General features: G+C 45.8%; 1 protein-coding gene across 3 annotated transcripts in view; it reads left to right on the top strand.

The window, feature by feature from the left end:
* GJA5 (gap junction protein alpha 5) overlaps window positions 1-4,906 on the top strand; it is a 42,053-nt gene extending 37,147 nt beyond the window's left edge. For all 3 annotated transcript variants that reach the window (XM_065635703.1, XM_065635684.1, XM_065635693.1), the window contains exon 2: window positions 2,039-4,906. In XM_065635703.1, coding sequence (XP_065491775.1) covers window positions 2,092-3,201 — 1,110 coding nt within the window. In that variant the 5' untranslated portion in view covers window positions 2,039-2,091 and the 3' untranslated portion in view covers window positions 3,202-4,906. The remainder of the gene's footprint in view (window positions 1-2,038) is intronic.
* The last annotated feature ends 7,924 nt before the right edge of the window (window positions 4,907-12,830 follow it).

The following is a 12,830-nucleotide window of genomic DNA, read 5'->3' as shown; positions in this document are numbered from 1 at the left end:
AATATTTCCCATCACTGATTTATCTGACTGTATTTAATCCCCTGGTACCCACAGAACGAAGCCATATGCTAATTTCTCCAGAATGCAGTAACTGCACCAAAGCCACTTCAGAAGATAAAACAGACCTGCAGATTTGACAGTTTTTACCAGTGCAGACAAGAGGAGTCGGGAAGACTAGCTGATTTTCTGCGTTACTGCTCCTCTAGTTCTGGGCTGGCAGCAGATGAAAGCTTCTGCAATAGGCCAAGCAGTCACCAGAACCTACACCAGGAGGATGGCAGCATGCCTGCCAGAGCAGGAAGGAGCCAAACCCATCCTCTGCTTCCTGGTGCCCCTCCTGCCTCCTCACACGGCTTCCAACAGGTGGTGGGGCAGCAAGTGGTCACCTCCCCATCTCCTCACCTTTCTGCAGGGCAGCCCTCAGCAGCACCAGGAGTTTAAGGGTTCAACTTTTGATCTTTGTCCCCATCCATCCTTGCAGACAAGACACTGCACTAAACAAGAAATGGCATAAATCGTAGTGTGCGCTGCTACATTAAATTATGTCACGTACATAACCAGAGAAGGGGATGCTGTTCCCTCAACAAGCATATCTCTCTGTTCTCCAGCTTCTGCTCACAGGAAATCTACACAATATTGCTGCAGTAAATTTCCAGCATTTAACAGTGTCTACTCTCCACAGATGTTCCCTGCACAGTAAAAATAATTGGCTCTTAAAGACAAGACAAGTGACAATAAAGAAAGAGAGTTAATAATTCCGTCCCTACAGCTTTGGGATTTACCTTGACCAGTGCTTTTAATATTTCATTAGGGTGATTATTAAGCTTTTCATTTATTTATTAAAAGGATATTTTCAAAAAGAGTGACTGTGGGAGAATATTATCTCCAAGGTAATACTGCACAGTTTAGAGCACCTAGCCCGTAATTCATGCGCAAGGGAGAGCTTTTCAGTACCCTAGGAAGGTAAGCATGATGAGTACAAATGGATCAAATGATCTCTCAAGCACTCCCACGGACTCCCACAAAAGATGGATTAAACCCAGAGGGTTAAGTGTCTTGGCCAGGAACCGTCTGTCAGAGTCAGAAACAAAACTGAAGCAGGCTCTCCTACATCCCCACTTTGCAATCTTACTACCAGCCTACCAAACCTTTCCTCTCATCAGACCACCTACCCGACAGCACTTCGCAGGAGCTGCTGGTCCTTGGGAGGCATTTCAAAGGAGGCTTTTTTCCACTCTCTGTGTCATTTGAACAATGAATTTTATCTTAGAGCTTAAGAAAAGAGGAGGGAGCAAGATCTGCCATTTAGATTTTGCAGCAGTTCCCTCAGAGAGGTGTGACAGAGTGGCACAGCCCACCGAAGTCTTTACCCAAAACATTTGCAACTTGTAAATGAACCTCTTGGAACTAGCAACACTGCAAAACCAAAGCAAAACCTATGGACAAGGAGCAGGTGGGCAACAAGAAGGTTTTCTTTGCATTTCTTTCAGTGGTAGCACTGAGCTCAGAAATTAAGCCCAGAGCTGCGAGCACTTTACGTTCCAGGTGCTGGTGCAGGTATTACACAAAGGCAACATATGAAAGTGCCAAGGCACTGCTCAGGCCAAGCTGTAGACTCCAGTCCTATCTCTCAGGTGATCAACCCATTAAGGATTCCCCAGAGCACAGTTTGCAGACAGATGAATACTGCTTTAACTACACAGTCCACAGAGGATGGAATATGCAGACCTCAGTGAAAGGACTTTCTGGACCGAGAAAAAAGTCTGGCTCAGAGTTTTGGTGGCCCGTTTAAGAGGTTGAAGTTGGATTATGGAAAAAAAAAAAAAAAAAAAAGAAAAACACAACACTTTTTGTGTCAGTAGCTGAATTTAAAAAAAAACACACCACACTGTTTTCAGTGGATGTGAAACAAAGTTTTCAGCAAACCAGACCTCATTCATTTCAGGTCAAATTATAACACTTCCTTTGACACTCCACTCCATGCATTCCCAGTTTCCTAACCCTCCTTAAAATCACTCTCTTGTATTTTCTCTGACAGAAGCTGTGTTCAATTATCCCTTCAAGACTTCTCACCCCTCCTGGTGACCAGAAATGGGAGACTGGAGTTTCCTGGGAGAGTTCCTCGAGGAGGTCCACAAACACTCCACAGTGGTGGGGAAGGTCTGGTTGACTGTGCTCTTCATCTTCCGGATGCTGGTGCTGGGTACAGCAGCCGAGTCCTCCTGGGGGGACGAGCAGTCTGACTTCATGTGCGACACCCAGCAGCCTGGCTGCGAGAACGTCTGCTATGACAAGGCTTTCCCCATCTCCCATGTCCGGTTTTGGGTCCTCCAGATCATCTTTGTCTCCACCCCATCTCTGGTGTACATGGGCCACGCAATGCACACGGTGCGCATGGAGGAGAAGAGGAAGATGAAGGAGGCAGAAATGGAGGCCCAGGAGATGAAAAACAACGGTGACACATACTACCAGCAGAAGTGCCCCGTGGCAGAGAAGTCCGAGCTGTCTTGCTGGGATGAATCGGGAGGCAAAATCATCCTCAGGGGCAGTCTGCTGAACACCTATGTCTATAGCATTTTGATTCGCACTGCCATGGAAGTGGCCTTCATTGTGGGACAGTACCTCTTGTACGGGATCTTCCTGGAGACTTTGTATATCTGCCAGCGGGCACCTTGTCCCCACCCTGTCAACTGCTACGTTTCCCGTCCCACAGAGAAGAACGTGTTCATTGTTTTCATGCTGGCTGTGGCAGTGCTGTCCCTATTCCTCAGTCTAGCCGAACTCTATCACTTGGGCTGGAAGAAAGCCAAAGAGAGGTGCTCCCGGTCCTACAAATCCAGCCCCACCACAGCCCCTGGCAGACTGGAGTCCGCCCCACAAGCAGAAAGGGCCCAGATGTACACTCCTCCACCAGATTTTAACCAGTGCTTGTCAAGTCCCAACGGGAAGTTCATCAGCCCCTTCAGCAACAAGATGGCCTCCCAGCAGAACACCGCCAACTTCGCCACCGAGAGGGTCCATGGCCAGGATGATGCTGCCGGTGAAGGGACCTTCATTAACTCCAGCTATGCAGAAAGTCCAGAGGTGGCCAACCAATGTGCAGCACCTGCCTTCCCTGAGAACTACTTCAATGAGAAACGCCGGTTCAGCAAGACCAGCCGTGCCAGCAGCAAGGCGAGGTCGGATGATCTGTCTGTGTGACCTGTCTCCAGGAGAGATGAGGAGAAGAAACAGTCTCAGCGCTTAGTGAAACTTCTACAAAGTGGACTCCAGACTCTTGCCACTAACCTTGCTCTCTGTTTTAACACCCTCTTGCTCCTTTTCAGTGAACATCATTGTTACATTTCAGATAGCACCTCTCACAGCTTAAGGCAGGGGCAGCCACTGAGAGACAAGCACTGAAGAGAGGCACCAATCTTGAGAGATGAAGTTCTTGACCATATTTTCATCATGGGACCCATAGGGATTGTAGACTCACCATCCTTAGCCTGGTAGAGCACAGGCCAGCAGACTTCTGAGGCTGCCCAGCAGGTATTCAGTGTGACACTACGTCCAACAGACTGATCGGACCTCAACCTCCTTGCATCTTCTTTGGTGCCTGTTCAACATTCACTACACCAGCTTGGCACTTATACTGAGCTGAAGCTTCTCACACCTGCAGGGAGCAGAAACACACTTGCAGGCTTTCTGAAAGAAAGACTTGACCTGCTTTGTTCTTGCTCTTTCTAACCTTCCCTTTCTCTACCTGAGCCCAGATATTTTATACCAGTTTACCTATACAATAAATCCTACTTGAATTTTTTGACACTATGTATGTAACTCTTCCCCATAGATAAAAGACATCTGTGGTCCCCCACACACAGCTGCCTCATATCTAACGTTGGAATCCCTTCCTCATTCCTAAGTCAGGGCAGCAGACTCGCCCTGGGATCTGGGGATATCACTTAGATGACCAGTTGATGAAGACTAGGGAATTTTCCCAACATACTTATGTCATCAATTCTAAGCAAGACATCCATTAACAGAAGTAGAGGCTCTCATGTGAGAACAAATATCCTACTAGTAAAAAAGAAGGAATTACCACATGGAATCAAACTGATTTTTTCCCTTTTTAAACTCATCTTTCAAGCAACATGAATGCTGCTGAAAGGGTGCTGCCAGCTGCCAACTTGAGAGAAAAAACATCCTCTGTTCATCTGCTGAAGAGGTATGGCCTGTGTCTTCTCTCACTAATCTACCAAAACACTTCACCATATTTTGCAAGGAGCAAGAGTCCTCTCCAGGTCTTGCACACCGTCCAGCTCTTGGCTGCTCTCTCAAGCCTGCCAGACAGAGCAAGCCAAGATATTTAACTTCACAGCAAGTCCCTGTTCTGCCATCAGGTCATCTTCATCTCCACTCCATCCCTAGCACATATGGCATGAGAAACCACCTATGGACCAGCACTTTCCACCACTGTAGCCTCTCAAAGCAGCCACTGGGGCCCAGCACCCCACAGTGAGCCTGGTGGATGAGGCCTGTAGGCAGCTCCCACTCCAGATACATTTTCTCACTGCAGAGCTGACATCCCTCTTTTAAAGAGAATTGCTAAACAGAACTAAGCTGCTCCCCGTCGTTTACCCTGCGCTGCCCTTTCAGACTTGGGCCACAGCTTCCGAATGTTGGACTGCGTGAGCGAATGGCTTGGGACCAGCACACGAGGGGCCTGAGCCATTCCCTCTCTTAGGGGCCATTGAAAGGGACTGTGAATCCTTGCTCCCAACACATAGCTAGCTTGTTACAGTTCCCTGTACATATACATACACACAGAGTGGGGGAAACCATTTTTTTGTTTGTAAGGTGTTTTATATATGTGTATTTTTTAATCCTGAAAAGACCTGTGTGCTCTCCTTACGAATTTAGTCAATCATGCCTTGGTTTCTCCTAATAAAGTTCTAAATCCAACTCCCCTTGTTGACATTTCTCCTCTCATGTGGCTGAGAATGAGCTGATAGCTTTGATCAGGCTATCCGCCAGCCTCTGCTGCTCAGAAATCACAAAAATTCCCATCACCCAGATTGGCAGGGATGAGGAGAGGGCTCAGCCAGGGGGATAAATAATAAACATCAGGAAATGATTGATTGACTGGCTAACAGAAACCCCCTCCAGCTCCCCTGCTTGCCCCTGCATTACCACGGAAGACTGGGAAGCGCTGGCCAGAGAGCAAAGCTTCCATCTTCTTGCGATGGAGACACAACCTCCTTGCACCCCCTAGCATACCTCTGCACCCAGAGGGGCCACCTGTGACGTGAGGCCAACTCAGTAGGAAAAGGATAGCAAAACCTGTCCCCTGAGTATCTGGAAGGCTTTATAAGAGGCAAGGTCTTATGAGACACTGAGAATCCACTGCTAATCATCCTCTGCAAAAAGTTCTTATGGGTACTCAGCTCTCTTAAGAGGTAGTTGCCCAGCTCAAAGAAAAGCCTTTCTTCCCCCAGCTGATGCCTCTCCTCTCAACTTTATCCTTTGCTTCCACTTTCCAACTTTCACAGGATCCCTCCTTCTGACCTTGGATCCCCCTGTCCACCCAAAGGAAGTGCCATTCCTTCCTTTCTCCACACGATCCCCAATCCCCTGGGACTCTGCAGGCTGGGAAGCTGGAGACCAGTAAAGTACTGGGTCCCAGCAAAGAGTCTGAGAGGCAGCATAAAGAACAAAACCAGAATTTGATGAGGACACCAAGACAAGGACCTTTAACTGTATTAGAAACTGCAGGGACCATTTAAGATCAAAGGACCCTTGGTTTGGGGGTTTTCAGCGCAGAAAGGAAGGTGCCATCTGAGCACCCAAAGCCACACAATGCAGCGAGGAGGAAGGATTAGGCCTGGCAGGTTTTTAACTGGCACGTCCCCAGCCAGAGAACGCCTGTCCCTCAGGGTGCTGCCTTGCCGGGAGAGATACACAATGAATAAATCAGGAGCTTATTAAAGCATACTCACAGCAGATCACTCCCCTTGGAATACAAGTGATACTGCTGCTTCATAGGGCCGCTCAAGCACTAACCCAGGCCTTGTTTAATAAACCATTCTTGGTTTATTATATGCAGTAGACCAAACTTTAAAACCTCTGTGCTACAGCCACTCAGAAGGGTTGCATCTGTGCTGGAGAGCAAGGTATAGCCGAAAAATGAGGATAAAGATCTCCTCTATGCCATTTCAGACCTCGTGCATGTTCAGACGTGGTGTTTTGTGGGTATTTGAAACCACAGATGTACAATCATCCAAGCTCTCTGTCTCCCAGCCTAGAGAATACTTGCGCCAAAGCAGATAATCTCTCTCTGCCACTCATTCCTTAATGCCCCCCTGGTTCTATCTTCTAGGTATAACAAGTGGGGAATATTTGATGGATGGATGTTTGCACTGGCTGACAGACAATAAACTCATGATTCTTGGAACCCACTGTGAAGGCTGGCCAGGCTATCACACCACAGTAGGAGCACATTTACTTCAGCCAGTGAGCAGAGAGGCTAGCCTGTCATTTCAGACAGATTTTGTATTTATTGCTTTGTACCAGATGGATGGACAGACAATCTTATAGTTATGACCTAAATCAACATTATATATTAAATTCTGCCCTTGGATAGACACTCAATCTTTAAATGGCAGCGTTACAATGACAATGCTCTGAAGGCAGAAAAAGTGAGAATTTTTCATTCTGGTCTCAGCCGTCTTTTCTTCAGAGCCGTACCTGCTGGCGTCCACTCGGCCTCTCAAAACTGAATTCTCCAGTAAGAGCTGGAACTGACATTTAACAGAAATACCATTCCCAGTTGTGTCCTTGGTCAGTACCTCAAACCATTTCAGCATCACCCCCTCTAACTGGTGTCTGAGGGAGCCAGTTCTGATCTACAACCTTGTACTGATCAGCTGCCCACCCTAAGACAGGAGAAAAGGGAAGAGTGTTTTTCACCAAGATCTTAAAACAGCAATACTTAATTCTATAAAAGGAAAAGCTATACTTAAAAATGCATAGAATGCCAAAACTAACAAAGTAATAAATCGAGACAGGGTCATGCCTGTAGTCCCTCTCCTCTCTCCAAACAGCACAGTGGGACAGCTGAGCGGGCCAAGAGACAAATGAGGGAGAAACTGAGAGAAATACTTAAAGGTAATGGCTGATCTAGAGCATGTGGGTCGAGCAAGTTGTTTCCTCTTTCAGAATATGTGAGCAAGGCAACACTCCAGCAAACTCAAAGCTGATAACATTTAAGACTTAAAAGGGAACAGGTCAAAAGACACCAGACTACACAATCTCCCCTCAATCACTTTTCAACAAAATATCTCTGAGGACAATGAATTAAGATCCAAAAACCAAACAATAAAAGCACTGTGTGTTCACAGGAACGAGAACATGCTTGACTGGACTGCGAATGTCCAAAGTATGAAGAATGCAGAAATTCATTATTTAAAAAATCAGCGCAGGGTAGCAGAGAGCCTGATCCGCAGCAATGGCCAGCACTGCTGCCCACCAGCATCAGCAGGAGCCGTGGAGCAGCATCTCTCCTGCCAACGCTGCTGTTGCCTCTTGGGAAGCCCAAGGCAGCATGAGGGGAATCGCTGTCCCCAGGGGAACCCCCTCCTCTGACACCGCTGCTCCCTTGGGAGTTTCTCGGCAACAGCATGGTCTGGCCAAAAGGATGCCCCGGGCCTTTATGAGCCTGTGCTCAGCATGAGAATTGAGGTACGGACAGCACACAGTCTCTCTCAGTCTGGGCTCAAGAGTAGCTGGCACCCAATTTTCTACTCATCCATGCAAGAAAGAATGATTAAGAACTGGCACAAAGCTGAGAGGCAGCTGAAGGGGTATAGTGCCGCTGTTTCAATCATAGCCCACTACTGGTTTTCTCTGCTCAGCAAAGATCCCAGGGAAGTCTGATGCTTTTCTTCCAACCTGGTGAACTACCACCAGGTGCATAGAGACCAGAAATTTCCCAGTGGCAAAAGTGATGACAGAAAAGGGCAGCAGTGTCTTTACAACTGGCCATAAAATAAATTAATAAATAATGCAACCAAACAACAAAACCAAACAGCCCTGTTCAGGGCTATAATATCAACCTGGAAGCTGTTGAAGTGAAAACAAACAAAACAAAAAAAGAGGAGGGAAATCAATACCTGAGCAACGTGGGGTATAGAGCTCTGTTCTGGGTTCACATCACATCCAGCTCTCAGAGCTGAAAGAGCTAGTTGGGCTATGAGGAGGTTTGAGCTGTGATTGAGACTGGTTTGCAGTAAGAAACACCAGGATAGGGACCAGTCAATTTTTACATTTAGCAGTCAGGTGAGAACTCAGCCTCTTCCCTCTTTCCTCAATAAAACTTCTAACTGTCCCAAGGAATTCTGGCATCTCCTCCCAGCATGGATTACAGGAGGGATCCTGTACAGGGCTGATGCCAATTTTTTGCACCCATTTGTGAATAAAGTGCAACATTTTGGGGATGAGGTTTACCAGAAGCAGCAGAGGTGCAGATGGACTCAGAATGAGGATGGAGAGCAGCAGCTTAAGATACACTTGTTTTGGGGAAAAACTGTGACCGAAGCGCAAAATTAATGGTGTTGCTTTTGCCTTAAGTGTTCATGGCTTACATGGTCTAGATGATTAAATATCTTTCTGGAGTCCACAGGAATTGTAATACCATATATATATACACACATATATATATATATGCATACACACATAACGTTGTCATGAAAATTTGATGACAGAAAAAGAGAGAGGATCAAATGAGCTCATAACACTCACTCTAGCCACATAATGCAGAAATGCTTCATTTTGCCTCCAGTGAACATTGGTTTACATTTTAAAAAATGACTTTGCTGAGACCACATTCACATACCACCACTGGTTTCCCACAGACATTTGAGCAATTGAGTTTGACGGGCAACAGAGTTCTCAGAAAACAAATGTCAGTCATGGAAACTAAATTTTAAATTCATATGGGCCAATATCCCCCCCCGAGGCAGCTGTGTGTTCCTTCAGCCATCGGGAAGTACAAATATTGTGTAACCAGTCCTGCCTATCACAAACCAAACAACCACCTCCACTGGAGAGTATGTGCAATAAATACACACCAAAAGATGTTTTAAGGATAGTTATGCATCAGATCAGTAATAGAAAACATGTGAGAGAACCGTGATGTACTGGCTCATGGAAATAACGGTTACTTCAAAAGCATTTTAGGACTCATGCACTAGTCCCTAGGTGCTGCCTGAGACACAGCTGGAAATCCTTGCTGTCCATGCGGGAATCCCACAGCAGGATGTAGGTGGACAAAGGATGCAGAAGACCTCGCTTTCTTGACTGCTCACAAAGTTCCCATGGGAAGGTTCAAGTCCTTCAGCAGCTTCTCCACGTGAACACGCTTCACCATTTTGTGCTCCCGCACAGAGGGTTTCTTCATTCCCTTGTCAAGCCCCTACACTTCCCAAGCACAAAAGTAGCAAAAGCACTGTGAAAGTACAACAGTGCTGGCATAAAACATGCTCCCCCGTGCTCTAATGCAGTTTGCCACACAGGGCATCGTAGCCTACCTACTAACACAAAAACACCAGTTTTGGGGTGAATAAAAGCAATTGTACCACATTCACTATCAAAAAGCATTCCCCCAGAGCAAGCCAGGAAGCAAAACTCAGGCTGCAATATTTACTTATTCCCTTAAAATTATTTCTGGATCAAGGCCTCTAGGACTGCTACATTAAGCCACGTTCCTCCCTTGAGGTGGCTACATCTCATTAGCAGGTTAGGCACTTTTTTTTCTTTTTTCATTTCTGTATTATGAACTCTGTTTGCCTGGCCCTTGACAAGCTCCTGCGAGGCAACAGCCCTGCTGCAGCATTTGCAGGAGCAAGACCAAGCCCCCTGCAGACCACTGTTGGTTTTTGAGAGGACACCTCCATCTCTCAGCACTGGACCACAGCAGGAAAGTGTCCAGGGTTTACTCTGAGTTGGGTTTTGTGACTCACTATTCATAAGCAGAAGCTCCTGTTTATTGGGAAGGGTCAGGACCGATGGGGCCATGCTAGAGATCAAAATGAACTGTTAGGGACCTGCAAGAGTGTTACATTTTCTTGCTCATCTTGGACACGAATCTCACCTTAAAAAGGCATGTTGGCGATGGTTGGCTATATGGCGATATAAAGAAAGCAAGACACATCAAGCAATTTTTCTAGAAACTGGATATGGCTTGCTAGGATATGACATTTTTAACAGCAGCCCCAGCAAAACCCAACACGCTCATATTCAGCTACACATAGGGTTTCACTAGAAATCATGTTAGCCACCAGCTCCTACCCTTAAAAGGAACCAGATTAGCAGGGAGAGGCAAGCCTGAGGTCAGAAACTCGCTGCTATTTGTTTGGGTTTGTTTTTTAAGGAAATGCCGTGCCAGCTCTTCAGCCTGGGAACAAAGTTTGAGGTTGAAAAGTGCTCCTGACAGAACCAGTTTGATGGGTGCCAGGCTACGGGCAAGACGTTTCAGAAACAAGTGTCTAAAATTAGCCACTGTTAAATCACGTAGTCTAATGAAGCCATGCTCAATTCCCACCTTGCTTTTCTTCCACCTCAGCCCAGATTGAAGAAAACACTTAGGTACACTTGTATAACCAAAATTACCATCGCCTTTGCTGCATAACACGAACTGCCAACCCAAAAGCATATGTGGTAGCTGGTATTTCACTGAACAATGGACTTTTTTCCAACTCACTTTCCCCTTACAGACCATGACAACTCTTTTCTCAACTTTTTTTCCTCTGAAATTGGGCTTTTGTATTATTTTTCCCCTCTGTGTCTTGTGTTTTCTTTGGATATGGTTACACTTTCATCTCCATATTTCTAGTTTCTCCAGATTCCTTTCGTCTCTGGCATTTCCAGAGAAATGCCAAATTTGAGGACTTTCTGAAAAGTTCATTGAAGTACCCAGTCTTAAATGCACAATAAAGACATTCACAAAATGAAAGAGAAGTCAGAACAATCCTCGCTGATTCCTGATGGACACCTCTGACCACACAAGCACATCACAGGGCCCAGCACAGTGAGGTACCTGGGAGCTTGAGGACATGTACCTCATGTACCTGAGGTACCCGAGCCCTTTTCCTCTCCCAGTGCACACCTGGGGGTACAGGGAGCAGCCTCCTTCCTACGGTGCAAACAGGCTCTAGCTTTCCAGAGCGCTCCTCCCCACAACTGGAATCAGGGCTGCCACTGCCTCGTGTATTTCTAAGCAAGCAGCAAGGCTGCGGTACACGTACATACATACATGCATCACATGACAGCAACACACATCCATACCACCTCAGGCTCAGAAATGCACAACAGCAGCTCCAGCATTACCGCCAGCATCTCTGCACCATAGACTGGCCCGAAATGGGAGTCCACAGCTTGCTCTGTTTCACTTAGCAAGACAAAGTTAAGAAGCATTTTAATCCTGTTACTCAAGTACTTACAATGGGGACAGCGTTTCTGACAACCGATTGCTCTCCTAACAGAAGCGCTCTTATAATGAGAGCTATTATTCTAATTAACAAATGGAAAGCACAGTCTGGGTATGAGGTAATTTCTAATTATTGCAATGGGGTTTAAAAAGGTATGCACTGGTACTAATAGAAGTTACTGACCCCACTGGAAATTACTAGTTAAGGTTCTCTCCCCTGCACTAAGCAGACAGTCAGACCAGTCACCCCAGCATTAAAACCTACAAATTTGTGAAGAGTTTGCTGCGGTCAATACACTGCAGTTCATAATGATTATTTTTTGTCCACGGTGCTGCTGTTTGTTTCAATCCATTTAGCAATTATCATTAGCTCCCCAGTTCAAATTAGGGTAATCGAGAGTAAGAGAACATGTAATAATTTTTTTTACTAAGGGAGACATGCCCCATTCCTTTCTCTGATTCATTTTTGACTCTGTTGACTTGCAGTCATGTTTTACCAGGTATTTTCCTTCAGAAATGCATCCCAAATGCATCATGAACAATGTTGTGTCGTCCCTTTCTTACAATCTCACCATCAATGAAGATTTTAAATCATACATTTCTCTTCTGATTTATCCTATTAACCTACAAGGGAAGGACATTAAACTCTGATGCCAAGATGGTTTTGCCTCTGACACTTTTTCATGGCTGAAACCACAGATACTAAAGCCCTAGAAAAACTCATGTGTGTCAACGATCCTTAAAATAAATACTAAAAAACAGTCTTATGACAAAACCAATGCTGACCATACCATTGTCTGGGATACTTCACATTCTTCCTCTAGAAGAATCTCAGTCACCCGCATTAAATGACTCCCAATTGAGACATGAGAACTGGCAGCAGCGTAAATACCCACGGAGCACCGGCTGGTACAGCTGACAGCCAGACGGGATCAGAACAGCAATAAAAGATAACACTGAGTCTGGACAAGCAGCTCTGGCACCTGCCTGAAACTTTGGAGAGTGCCCTCAGATCCCTACTCCAGCAAGTTTTGTCTTTGACAAGAGGCAAGCCACCTGAGCCTTTCTTTGCCTGAAATTCCCATCTGGAAAATTAATATAGCGGACCTTGCCTCCTGCTAATGACGTGCTGAGATCCTACAGGAATGCAATGCCCTGAGATAGACAAGAGATACACAAGGAACCAGAATAAAAAAAAAACTTTGCATCCAAAGGAAATCAGAGGAAGACAACTCAGGATAAAAAAGTTTAAACTCTGTGTCTGGAACTACAGTAAAACACAGATATGGCACTCTGTATGTACCCATACAACATGCAGAAAAGCAACATGGGACTATTTCCATTTTGTAATAGCAGTGTTTTTGTA

Source organism: Caloenas nicobarica, chromosome 1 (assembly GCF_036013445.1).
Source record: "Caloenas nicobarica isolate bCalNic1 chromosome 1, bCalNic1.hap1, whole genome shotgun sequence".
Taxonomy (NCBI): domain Eukaryota; kingdom Metazoa; phylum Chordata; class Aves; order Columbiformes; family Columbidae; genus Caloenas; species Caloenas nicobarica.
The sequence above is the reverse complement of the archived record's forward strand: the minus strand, read 5'-3'. Positions and strand labels throughout refer to the sequence as shown.